Source organism: Pezoporus wallicus, unplaced genomic scaffold, assembly GCF_028554395.1.
Source record: "Pezoporus wallicus isolate ANWC-B61680 ecotype Strahan unplaced genomic scaffold, APGP_CSIRO_Pwel_v1 scaffold_2617, whole genome shotgun sequence".
Lineage (NCBI taxonomy): Eukaryota > Metazoa > Chordata > Aves > Psittaciformes > Psittacidae > Pezoporus > Pezoporus wallicus.
Genome location: NW_026637592.1, coordinates 48,859 through 62,321, shown reverse-complemented (window position 1 = coordinate 62,321; position 13,463 = coordinate 48,859). Strand labels below are relative to the sequence as shown.

The window sequence follows — 13,463 nt, the reverse complement described above, 5'->3', positions numbered from 1 at the left end:
GATTAAGAACCTCTTGGTGGGGTTAAGATTTAAAATGGTTAGGTAACCTGATCAACCTTCACATTTTACTGTTTCACACAGCTTCCAAATGCTGTCTTCATTCTTGAATGACCGTGTTTTGAATGCAAGGAAATGCAGTGTGTCTGGATATAAATTGAGTTGGAGCCAAAAGAGGTTCCTTCTGTCCTTTGTTGGAGAGTTGCTGAATTGTTCTTATCACCTATTTAGAAGGCTTTTGGTTTTAGGCTTTGTTAATAATTTGTTTTCTTTCCTTCCAGGCCATATACACCTATGAAAGGAGCCTTCTCCACTGTCTGGTTTGACAGGTACAAGATCTCCATTGACTGCCCAGAACACATCGAAAGTATTGATTCTATGTGCCGGGGACTTACAGACTTGATCAACGATGAGATTAAAAATGGCATTGCAAAGAATAGGATACTAATAGGTGAGACTTACTTCTAATGTGTTTATTAGGAGATTATCTACTTTGAATTTACTCCAGCCTTAAGGCTCATGAGCATGCCTTGCAACTGCCAAACACCCTCTTCAACAGCCAATCCTCAAGAATATTGAATCATTATTTAAACCTGTATTAGGTGGGGAATGTGGCTAGCTATAACTAAAAACGGGTTTTACTGTAAATAGTCATTTGTATTCATTATTTAAAGTAGAGTGGACAGTGATTTGCTTTAAGAAGTACATGTTTTTACTATTTTCTTTTAGCCTTTTCAAGAATAGAAAAGTTTATTTTCCCAAAATGACTTGTATCTTGGAGAGTGGAGATGTAGCATATAAATAATCATTGGCTTTTTCTTACTGCTCTAATAATTTTGAGTTAAATCATGGGGAAAATCATGCATGCAACACATCACTAAAGATTAACGCTTGCTAACAAATGAAGTATTTGCTGTCATAGTTCACATGTGTCTTTCTGTTCCTCTTCATTTCCACAGATTTCCAGTAACTTCACACTACTTTGGTGAAATATATGGTGGGATGTTGAGGCATAGTAGTTGAGGACAATGTAGAACCTGTGTCAGAGAGGGAATGAGAATTCACAAGTCCTTAGCTTCCTATCCCATCCCTAGACCAAAAACTGTTTCGGGTCGGGGAAAAAACTCCTAATGTGGGAATTTATAAATTTATGGCCATCTGAGTCACGCCATCAAAATCCTGTGAGATGCATCCACTACCCCTCGGACTACATATTTTCTTGGTTCAGCCCCATGTTGCTTTTTGAAGGCCTCTGTTTACTTTCTCTTTTTGGCTCTTTACCCTGGCTACAGAATGCATCGTTTTGGATGGCTGTCAGCACAGCCTCTTTGATCTGTCTTTCCTGTGTTATACCTGCTGGCTTGAAAATGGCTGAAGAAGTGCACGTGCTTTTGTGCTTTTCTGTAGAGTGAACTAGGAGATATTCTGTGTACCAACCCAACTTGCTACCAGGCTTTTCTGCTTTCTCTGTAGCCTTCAACATTAGAAATGGTGAAACTGCAGGGTATGAAAGTTGTTTTACAAGTCAGAAGCAGAGTAATGAAGTTGGTATGCACTGATTGTTTCAGCCCATAAATTCTTTGGAAGTCCCTGTCTCAGGGTGTTTACATTCCTTATCTGTATGTCAGAAATAATTTGTACTTGTTTTCTCACTCTGGAGGCTTTGATTTCAGGCTTCTAGAGTAAGATGCTGTTTCCTTGCCTCTGTGACGGAGCCTACGTGCATATATGAGAAATTCACTGGTGGAAATGAATTGTGTCACTTGTGGCTGCACAAGGTTGAGTGTTCTGACACAAGAACTCTCTGTCTTCTTTGCACTGGTTTTGATGATTAATCAGTGTGTGATGCAGTGGAGAGTGAAGCTTAAAGATCCCGTAAAGTTTCTGTACATAAAAGTTGGATTTCTGTCCAAGTCAACCTAATGTGACATTCTTAGTTGCTTTAGATGGGACTTTTAATGCAAATACCCATCTTCTGGAATTGTTTCTTAATGGAAATGAGGAATTCTGCGAAGGCACCTGTTGGCTTTATAACATTTTTGATAAAAAGAGGATATGAGGCTAAGGCTTGGTTATGAGGGTATAGTCAATGAATCACCGAACTGTAATGCCCACTGGGAAATGGGAAGATGGGTGGTCTGAAGTTTTTGAGTTTCAGAAAGGTTGGTGTACAGGACACAATAGAAGATACAATCACTCACTTAGAGTGTCAGAGAATAAGTCCTATCAGATGCTTTTAGATTTTTCTTTGAAAGTTGGGAATATCCATTTGGTACAAGAAGAGGAGGCTTGAGGTAACAGGTTGGGAGCAGACAGTAGAATTGTGGCTGCTGGTACCGAATAATTGGAGGAGGCAGCCTTCTTAAGGTGAAGGGAAAAGTAAGGAAATTATAGTAGAGGAAACAATGGTAAAATTTTGCTATGAATATTTCCTCAGTGCATTTGGTGATGTTGAGTCATTACTAATGAGATCCATAATGGGAATACTGGTATGTATCTTACTGTGTTTCTACTTTCCATAATAGTTGAGAGAACAGACTGGAGGACTTGCCTGTGAAGAGCAGTGGGGGCCTTTTCAGGTAGGTCACAGAAGCCAAGAGAGCAGAGCAGTTTTGTGAAGATGTAGGCACAGAGAATGAGCCGATTGTTAAGGGGTTAAGGAAAACTGGGTTGTGGGACTGTGTGTTTTGTAATAAGTGGGAGTTTTAATGAGTGGAAAGAAAATGAGTATGAGGAGGGTAACAAGATTGAAGGTTATGGTTTTATATGGAATAGCAGACTAGAAATTGCAGGCTGAGGATGAGTGTCAGATATTGTTAGATGAGGGCAAGGGAGGTGTTAGGCAAGCAGGAAGGTGGGTAGCTGCTGACAGCTCAGAGGTGTGGGATAAGAAGGCAAGATCTGAAGGAGCACTGTGCAAAGAGTGAGTGGGAAGAGAGGGGAAGCAGGGGCAGGCTCTCAAGCGCTGGAAAATGAGAAACCCAACAGCTGGTGTTCTGGGGATGATTCTCCTTCTGGAGCCATTCAGACTTTCCACAAGGCTCAAGATTGTGGGTACATAAGATAATTTGTTCTGAAAGAAATTATAACCTGTACTGTTTGTTTCGGTAGCACAGTTGTCTCTGAAATCCACAAATGGCAAAAGTCTAAAGCTGAGGATAGAGTCCAGGTTGTGCAATGCCACTCCTCTTTATGTCAAGAAAAATATTGGTGCAGCATTGTTCTTAACAGCTGCTCTATGAATCTACTTCTGAAGAATTAATTTACTTACTGTACTGGAGGTAAAATCTTATTATTAAAGCCTCTGCATCAATTTAGTATAGCAATCAAGACACAGTAGTACAGGGCTCATCTACCCATTCCTATTTCCTGATGGCTTCATGAGTTGCTTTCCTGTTAGTACAGAAGTCTTTTGAAGAAAGTAGACTTGTGGTTCATTGAGGTTTATTTCCCCTGACCTTGGAGGAGGAAGGAAGGGAGACTTGACTGCAATATATAATTATTCAAAAATAATTATATCATCCCCAGAACTTTATAATGGAAGTTACTTTTTAGCCAAACATTCCTGTTGAGTTACTTTTACTGGTCTTCCTGGCTAAAAGACTTCTTGCAAATAGTCCTGCAAGTAGGTTTATATTGACTTTGGAGATAGAAGAGGGTGATAAAGTTAGTCAAATTCTGACACTTGGAGTTTTGATAGTATCCCTTCTTAAAACCTGGATTCTTCCTTCTTTATAAATGCCTGAATTCATCACTAAACAAGCAACCCACAGTTTGAAATGTGGGACAATAATTTCTTTTTCTATTTAAAACTGAAGTGGTTTTTCTGGTGGCTTTGCTTTGTTTTGTTTCCTTGTGGATTGTTTGTTGTTTTGTTTTGAACTGCTTCCATAGTGTTAGTGCACTGTAAAATAACTCCACTTAGGTGGAAATTGACACAGATTAACAATCTTATTCTGGAATATGTTAGAAGCTCTTGAAAGAAGTGGCCACTTCACATTTCGAGCATTATGATAGTGCTCTGTTTATTTGACTACATTTCAGGCAGTCTTTTTGTTCTCTCTTTCCTTAATTTTGCGCTACTTTCCTACTTCTACAGACCGCTTCTGATGTAGTGCAGAAATGCTGATCCAGGCGTGTTGGTCTCTGCCACCTGTAGTCACTCGTATAAGCAGCCAGGGAAAATAAACTTTTGATAACAGTCCTGTAGATTTGACTGTATGCCAAAAAACACATGAATGATTCCTGACCTGGTGTACTGTAACAATAACACAAGACACACAACCACTTTTTGTTTATTGCTAGATTTCTTACATAGCTACTGAACCATGGTGGAAGTAACATGAAAGCTCTGTGCTTCTTGTAAATATTAGCATTTCCATCTCAGTGTGTGTGAGAATGAGGTGGGGAGGAAATATCTTTGCTTTGATACTGCAGAGAAATAGGATTCTGTAAATATGGGAAGGTTAAAAAATCAACAATAAGTTTTTAAAACGTTGGGCAAACTATTTTACCTGCAATCTCAGTATTTTATGTCTTTTGGCTTCTAAGCCTTTTTCTGTCACTCATCCTATCTTGTATCTTCTGCCTTTATTAGGAAAAAGTGGTCTTTCAGTTAGAGGCACTTACTACCTTGCTCTTGCAGAGTAAATTCATGGGTTTGTTTTGCCATTTGTCAGTGCAATTCAAATTACATTTCTCTTTCTGTACCACCCATTATGTGGCTTTGTGGTTTATCTAAATTATGCCTATGAGGTGCTGGGCTCAAAGCAATACTGTTGGTCAGTCTCCCCCATAATAATAGGAAAGGTTACATTAATTTTCAGTGCATCAGTGTAAATGTGCATTGCATTTGTACTTTGGGGAAGATATTTGATGCTCTGGTTTGTTTGCACCTGAACTGGCCATTTATTTTTCTTTACTACTCTTTACTACTCTTTTTACTTCCTGATGAGCAAGCAAGAACAACAACAAATTTCCTTCTTAAATCATTCGGTAGGAGGTACAAATGCTAACAGTTTTAACCAAAGAGTAGGATCCACCACTTGTCACTTTGTTTCCCGGCTCTTGATGGAGTCTGTAGTAATGTATCTAGAAATGAAGGTCTTTGAAAGGTGGCACATTCTCAGTCTTGATCTGCGTGGCGTGTGACAGGATTAGCAAATGATAGTGATGATCAGGAGTAAATAATGCTCACAGCAGTAAACCCCAAAATAATTAAATCATGATATAGTTGTAAAGTCATTTCTTGACTTCGTGAACGAAGATTGGGGAAGGGCTTTACACACGCTTCCTACAAGTGCGCTGATGACTATAAAGACCAATGTGGGATAGGCAAATCCGGTTGCAAAAAGTACAGTGAAAGGTGTCCTTGGGTGGTATAGGTGGGGCGTGATTCTTTCTACGTTGTCTTTTCTTGTCAAGAATAATTCTGTGTGAGTTCTCAAAGGAGACAGCGGTGTTATGGAGCGACCAATGTCCTGAACCATCTGCATGCAGGGTTGGGTCTGCAACTTCCAGTGCACCTTATTGCCTGCCGTTTCGTCCCTCTCCTGTCGCTACAGAGCTTTGCAAGTGTGGGTAAACCCTTCAGGCCTGTGCAGTGGATTTTTTAGGTGAGGCACAGCGTGTGCAGAACTGGCCCCACCCTTTACACCTGAGGTTTATCTGCCAGGGCCTAGCGAGCTTGGATGGTGACAGCAAAGTCCTCAGGTCGTAGGCTTGATTAGAGTATCCTTCTCTTAGATGGATGGCCTTACAGGGCTAAACAAGCTCCATCTGCCTGGGTTTGAAGTTAGAGTTGTCCTTCTCCTAGAATGGTTGCCCGAAGGCTAGTGAGCCCATCCTGCCTATGGACACACTTTGACCCTTCGGTAGAGACATGTCTGGAATGGGAGACACTACTGGAGGCATATGCCACCACCAGCATAGCTCCCAACCTCACAAGGACATGCAAGCTCTTTCCCCACAGCAGGGGGGTGTCCGTGAAAGAGTGTCATAGTGTATTACTATCAAATAGTGTCTTTGGGGGAAGAAAAAAGAATTGCGAAGTGAATCAACTTGGGATTTTTCAGCCTTAGTAGAATTTTTGCTGAAAACATACACTTACTCGTGTTTAATAAATGCCTGAGTTCAGTGCAAAATTAAATGAATGGATGGGCTTTTGGAATGGGCTTTTTGGAGTGCTTGAGAGTCACGTGCACCCTGTGGCACATCTACAGATTTGTGTTTACTTTCTTCACAGTAGTGCCTGCAGAATCGTAGAGTGGGGCTTGACAGCATTTGCTAATCCATCTTCATGTGTCATTGCAGGTTCAGTTCTATTTAGGCAAATCCTTATCGCTTTGCTGCCTTCTAAAAAGTATCCGTTAATGAAAGGTTTACAGCTTTCCACAGCATCCTGTTCCTCTGCTTCTCTGTTCTTCAGTATAGAAAGTCTATTTTCTAGTTTTCTTCCTCTGATTAAGTTTAAAATAATGAATACCATGAGCATAAAGAGGTTATTCTCTTCCTTTTTCCAAGTGGTGCAATTGCAATTAACTGTCATTTTTGCAGCCAGCATAAGTATTGCAGCAGGGCTCTGCTGTCATCCTCATGAAAACACACCAGGTAAATAAAGCAAGCCATAGGTCTGATAGAGTAACATGTTAGTAAAAATTTGTTTGAGACTTTTCATGGATTTTATTTTCCTTCTAGTGCTAAAAATTATGATTCCTTAAGTATACACGTCTGGTTCCCCCTACCACCCATATCATATGAAAATGAAGCTGTAACTATTTCTGATTTTACTGTAAATCAATACATTAGAAACTATTGTATTCTTGGTTTTGACAGAAAGCAGTAAAACTCGTACTACTTAAGCATGCGTTTAAAAATGTGCTTTGTCTGGTGAGAAAGTTGGTTAGTAAATTGATTCATGCTCCTAACAAGAGGAAGTGGCTGAGCCCCTCAAGGGAAGTTGCCTTTGTTCTCAGTTGCTGAGTAACAAACAGAATAAAAAGGCTATCAAGGGAGCAGACCATTCATTGGAGTTCTGCTAGTGTTTAAGGTTAGTATTTAATGATGTTCCATGAATAGATTAAAAGGGGAAAATCACTGCTATGAGGAAATTCACTGGAGACAAAGTACATTTTTGAGCTTTACATTACACAAAAGCATTGTTCAGGGAGTTCTGTGGAGGAGGGAATTAGCTGATCCACTAGCATTTCTACTCTTTGCTGATATTTATATATGAACACTGTTAAAGGTATATAATATTTCCATTCATGGGTGAGAAAGGAAGGTCAAAACAGAAAGTCAGCTTCTTTGTAGGTGCATAGAACAAGGTTTTGCTGTTACCATTAATAGAAGGTAGATCACAGAAAGTCCCAAGGGACAACAGAAAGTAAACTGAAATGTAGGAAAATATCAGGAAAAAATCCTGATAACAAGCTGATTAAGGTAACTATGTTGAAATATTTAAGGAAGGGAGAAACTGAGAATCAAAAATGTGGAAGAATGGAAAGAAAATGAGGCAAGAGTATGTAATGTATTGTGATGATAACAGAACAGGCAAAGACAGTTTCTAACTGCTTGTGTAACCTCACACAACAGAGGAGTGTTTGTCTCTCCTTGCATAGTGGTGGTACACGCACTGTGTGCTGTAGCATTCATCTCTTGCCACTTTGTTACTAAAGCTGTATTGACAAACTTGAAGAAATAGAGGGAAGGTGAAGAACAACTACTGTCAACTGGAGAGAAACTAGTGAAAAAATAGTGCTTAAAATAAAACGCCTCAAAATCTACCCCTACACACAAGTCTCATCCTTATCTCCTAAAAATCTGAGGCTTAGCTCCTCTTCCTCTTGGTTCTGTGCTGTAATGAAAAAGTTTGTACTCCTGCCACTCAAATTTGTGTGAAATCAGGTTGTTTCTGCAAGGAGCAGAAGATCTGAACTTGGCAGAATTCATGCACTAAATGGTATTGGTAAATAAAATTTGTTTCCTATGGCTGTGATTTCTAATATGGCAAACTTTTCTAATATGGTCACACTTTAGAATTACTCTGGAAAGAAAGACCAAAGAAATGGTCTGGTTTGTTGTTTCCCATATACGTAGACATTATCTGTAACAACCTGACTAAGGTATTTTGCAGTTAGATGTGTATGACTCGAGAAGCAATCAGCAATGTCAAACCTGTTTGTTAGAGAGGTGGGTTTTTCTGTAAAGAAGAATGGAAACCTGAAGAGCTTTCCGAGTATGTTGCAGGCACTAAAGTGGAGCATGGGGGAGAAGGCAGACTTTTTACTATTTCCTCATTCTCTTGTGTCATATACAATATGAGATGCTAAATGAAGAAACCTTTGTGCTAGATAATAGTTAGAAAGTTTCTGATACACAAACACTGTTAGACCAAATACAAAGAAATTAATAAAGCTGAAATTTAACAGTAGTTAAACATTTGGTTTCCTGAACTTGATATAAGGTCAAAGAGTCATCATGGACCAGATTATTATTGCAGACATTAATTTGCGCATTTGTATCTAAACCGAGATCTTTAGCAGAAGTGAACTCAAGGTTTTATGCAAACACTTTGTTTAAAAGTCCCTGAAGGCATTTGAAAACTCTGGAAAGAAGGTTTTATTACTGAAAAAATGGCAGCTGTGATGTGGGTTTCTCTTTTATTCAAGCATAAATAAATTACATATAAGAAATTCAGTCTCTATTCACTCTATTACATCATTGTATGGCTGGGGTTACCTTAACATAGTTACAGATGATATTACAGCAAAGAATGATTTGGTTTTAGTACGATATTGCATGGGAGTTCCCTTCTGATTCAAACTCTTCAATTTGGAAGTGTGACGGTTCTGTGATTTCAGCAGGTCTTTTTCAACTAGCAGTTTTATTCTCACTGCAGAGGGGCGTTGACTAGAAACCAGCACTGCAGAGAAGTAGATCTGAGGCATAAATGAGTACTTGAGTGAAGTTTCCTTGCAACTATAGGAAGAGTGCTTTAATTGAGTCTGTTCTGTATGTGCTTAGTGCTGACCTTTTAGACTGTGCCTAGGCATCCTTTCTAAAGCAGGAAAGTTAATACAAATAATTAGATGCTTTTTTGGACTTGTGTCCTAAGCACTGAGGAGCCAACCCTTCTTCACTGTTTTGAAACATTAATCACAGGTCTCTTTAAAAATGGATATAAGGGGGCAAATGGCTAATTCTGAATGTCTGTGCACACCCTTTGTAGTTTTGGAATGAGACTGGTCTCAAGCAAAGGGCTGGCTATTTTCTGCCCATCTAAGGTTGAAATGATGCTGTGTCATTTTGATCTTAACACTTGTGACACAATCTGCTTAATGCTGTGAGGTTTACGTGTTCCTTATGCTGAGATCATTGGTGTACATAAGCCTACTTGTCCTTTCCTTCTGTGTTTTGCTTATGTTCTGTCACTTCATAAATTTGTGTAATATCTGTACCTGCCTCCTATTTTTTCTTGCTCCAAAATTTGAATTCTTATAAAAGGTCTCGACTTTTGTGTGTTATATCATATTTATGCTTATACTGAAATACTTCTTGTAACTGAAAAAAAAATTGTCTGCAACTACAAATGTTTACTGAAAGGGTTGTTTCCAGAGCATTTATTATACAGTATTTATTCAAGAGATCATTGTGGTATCAAGTAGTGATGAACTTCAGGTTTTCCCCTGGAAAACCAAACTCAAAGAACTAGTCCTTTGTATTACATTTTCTTGTAGTAGTATGAGCCACATAAAAGAACCATTACCTAATATTCTTCTAAACAGAAGGTGACTGCATTGTCAAAGACTGCTGGTGAGTAATTGCAGATAGTGTTGCCAGATTGTGACTAAGTGGGTACAAAATTTTAGATTAAATCATTTACAAACTAGTAATGAGTTTTCAATGCGGCTTTTTTTCCCCTCTATTCTGGAATACTTAAAATGGACTTCAGTTTATATGTGGGCAAAGTATTTCTGTAGTTACTTGTAAGCAAATACAAAATGGTGTCTTAAGAGTATAAGTGCTACTTTTGGGGATTGGGGATGACATAACCATTCAGAGCAATCAAAAGGAAATGAAGTAAATGATTGGATTCCACAGGAGAGAATATAGGGAACTTCAGCACAAGATGATGTTGTTTACATATTAACTTTGCATAGCTTTATTTTATATGCTTTCTCAGAAGGCTGTATTTTTCTCTGTCTGTAAATGGGGTCAGTGATGGATTTTTGTGGTTAATATGGCATTTGTGAGGTATATCAGTTTTGGTTTTTTTTGTTGTAGACTGCTTATATGTGGCAAGAGAACATGTCTGATAGGAAATGGTGTTGCAGATGAAAGGCTTGCAGTGGTATTTTCAATATTTTTATTTTTGTGAAGACAAGTTTGTTCAAAAATGTCAGGTGTGGGCTGTGTGTGAGTTTTTAAGATGTGCTCTCAACTTGTTTACACACATTTACTCCTTTTCCTCAAGTACCTTTGTTTTTGAACTGCCAGTGAGTACTTAGACATCATACACTTAACTTTAACCTGGTTAAAGGCTAAATAGCAGGTCCTGGCTTTCTTTACCAAAGATAAATATCAGGGTATTATCAGCTCCCTGGGTGCATAGCTAAGGGGTCCCAGGTGTATCTCCTAGTTTGAGGATACAGTTCTCAATTCAGTTAAGGGCTGTGTTTGAAAAAGGAAAGCGAGACTCCAGTTTTCCACGTTGCGTGGTCTTGCTCTTTCTCCCTAAGATCCACATTCAGGAACCTGCAGTTACCACTTCTGACCATAATCATCTCTTGAGACTACAAGGTGACAGTAAGTAGAAAGAAGAATCAGAAACTCAGTAGAGATTCTGAATCCATTGGAAATAAAAAAAATAATGTGTGGGAGAAAGAAAACACTTCATGTCTGGGTTAGACTAGTGTTGTCAGCAAAATTTCCTACACAAATCCATCCAGATATTCCACTCACAACGTAGCGTGAGCTAGATGGGCCTCAGACCTGCTGGGACTTGCAGATAAACGTGCTAGAAGAGGATTCCCCATTAGGAACAGTCTAACCATGACCCAACTAATATTTCCAAAGTGCAGTGTTTCCTGCCTCTGAGCTGGTGTGTGTGCCAGAGATTTCCTGTGTGGTCCCAGGATCCAAAGTTACAGGGTGTCACTGGGCTCAGAGTGCCCCACAGTGAAACTTTCTGCCTCGGTTTTGTTTAGCATCTGTGTCAAACTTCAGCACGGCACATAAGTCAGCCACAGAGGGATTACGTAGCCCTTGAAAAAGAACTATTCCCATTCTGGAATCTCATTTTAATCTCTTCAAAAAGATAACAAGCTGAAATAGTTGTCTGCTATTTTTGTATTTCTTCTTCCATCCCTGATCTTATGCCTCTTGTGTGAAAAGGTCTGGGCTCAGAATCTTAACATCTAATTGACACCAGTTAAGTGCCTGGTACAAACCACTTGTATCACCAGTACCATGGATGCTAATGCCCCCCTAAGTAGAGCTGCGGTCATAGCCTTTTTGCTGGTTGCAGTCTCTGTGCTAGAAGAGATTTCAGCAGCCAATCATTCTTCACCCTAGTCATTATTTGAAACAGTCAATATAATAGCCTGTGCACTGTGTCCTTGTGAAGTAATGCAGTAGTCTGGATTTATTTCCTAATGAATAACCATTTGTCATGTAAAAACTATCCCTGAGGAACTCTCGCATAAGGAATTAGTGCAGCTGAAGAGACATATGGAGCACAGAAGGTCATTAATTCAGAGATCCTGTTAGAGCTCAGGTGGGGTATTTGCATTTTTTCCCCATTTATTATATACTTTAAGATGTAACAACAAAAAAACCCTCCAACAAACGTAGTACACCTCTGTGTTTAATGTGGTGAATGTTCATTGATTATGTACAGTAATGATACAGATCTCATGTGCATGCTACTAGCCTAGGGGAACAATAAATTGAATAAAAAAGCATTGAGAATTATTTGTTCGTAGAGATTTGCTTTGTTAACGTCAGAGAGTATATGATCATGGTGTTTAACTGCCTGATAGGGACTATACATATACATACAGTAACTAATCCTTAGCGGTACTTTAGCTATCCAACTTCTTAATTGAATCATGCTTTAAAATCATTGCAACCTTTATGTTACTCAGTGGCTTTTGATTGCATTGTGTATAAAAGAAACAAGCCTGAAGATAAAAATTAATTGGACACTGGGTTACAAAGTCATATAGCAAAATCCAATCTTTGTTTCTTTTGTTGCATCCTAGGAGGCTTTTCCATGGGAGGTGGAATGGCAATGCACTTAGCGTATAGGTTTCATCAAGATCTGGCAGGAGTCTTTGCTTTGTCTAGTTTTCTCAATAAAGACTCTGCTGTTTATCAGGTGAGTGTGTGGAAGTCTTTACAAAAAAACTGCTTAGCTAAAAGCAAAAGAGGATAATTGAGTATAGAATGTTTATTCATGTGATGCAGTTCATTAATATTCTCAATCTGTGACATTTCCTGGAAACAAATAATTAGAGTATTAGGAAAGTGAGGCTTAAAAAGCTGCCCTTACATGAGGTTTTGTTTCTTTTTTGCACAGACAGTGCAATTATTTTATTTGTAGTAAGTTAGTGTAGAAAGCAGATGAGGAAATGAAATGATTTCTGAGTTCTCTTTAATTGTTAGAGAGTCCATGTAAGTATAACTATTATTTGAAAATTTGTGATGAATTACAATTCTCATGGGCTCCATCTGCTGTCATGATTTTTTTTTCTATTTCTCTTATTGGAGAGGGGTATAGACCTTAAACCCTATCATTTGCCGAGATTTAGCACATTGGAATTGCATATGGAAGTGCAGTTTATTCCCAGTATTTCTTTGTTTGCTGCTACTAAAATGTATGAAAATTCTCACCATGTAATTAGCTATTAATTAAAATTTTTTAATGATGTGTCTGTGTTTTTTTTTACATTTAGGCTTTGAAAAGAAATGAAAGTGTTCTTCCAGAATTATTTCAGTGTCATGGAACTGCTGATGAACTTGTCCTCTATTCATGGGGTGAAGAGACCAACAAGATGCTAAAGTCACTGGGAGTATCAGCATCACTTCATACTTTTCCAGACCTTAATCATGAGTTAAGCAGACCTGAAATTGAAAAACTAAAAACCTGGATTGTAAAGAAATTACCTGTTGAAGCATAAGCACAAATGAATAAATAAGATGCAGCTTTCACATACTTTCTGATTTTTGTAGTTTTAAGAAATGCTTGGCATGTATGTGAGTGTACCATGTACCTTATATAAGCACAGCTTGATGCAGACACTGTTACATTCTATAAAGTTCACTTAAGTGCTGAATTGGTGGTGCTGTTAACACTCATTACACTCATTCTATCATCTGGATTTCTTTTCCTGTTTTCTTGTCCAGTTTTGAAATGCATATTCATGTCAGTCTATGGAAAAATAATGACTAATATTATTAAAGCC

The 13,463-nt window shown here is 38.5% G+C and overlaps 1 protein-coding gene across 1 annotated transcript in view; it reads left to right on the top strand.

Annotated features, from left to right (window-relative positions):
* The window catches only part of LYPLAL1 (lysophospholipase like 1), a 28,027-nt gene extending 14,814 nt beyond the window's left edge, over positions 1-13,213 (top strand). Inside the window, exons 3-5 of the mRNA XM_057406426.1 lie at positions 279-448; positions 12,261-12,376; positions 12,954-13,213. Coding sequence (XP_057262409.1) covers positions 279-448; positions 12,261-12,376; positions 12,954-13,178 — 511 coding nt within the window. The 3' untranslated portion in view covers positions 13,179-13,213. The remainder of the gene's footprint in view (positions 1-278; positions 449-12,260; positions 12,377-12,953) is intronic.
* Positions 13,214-13,463: the final 250 nt, after the last annotated feature.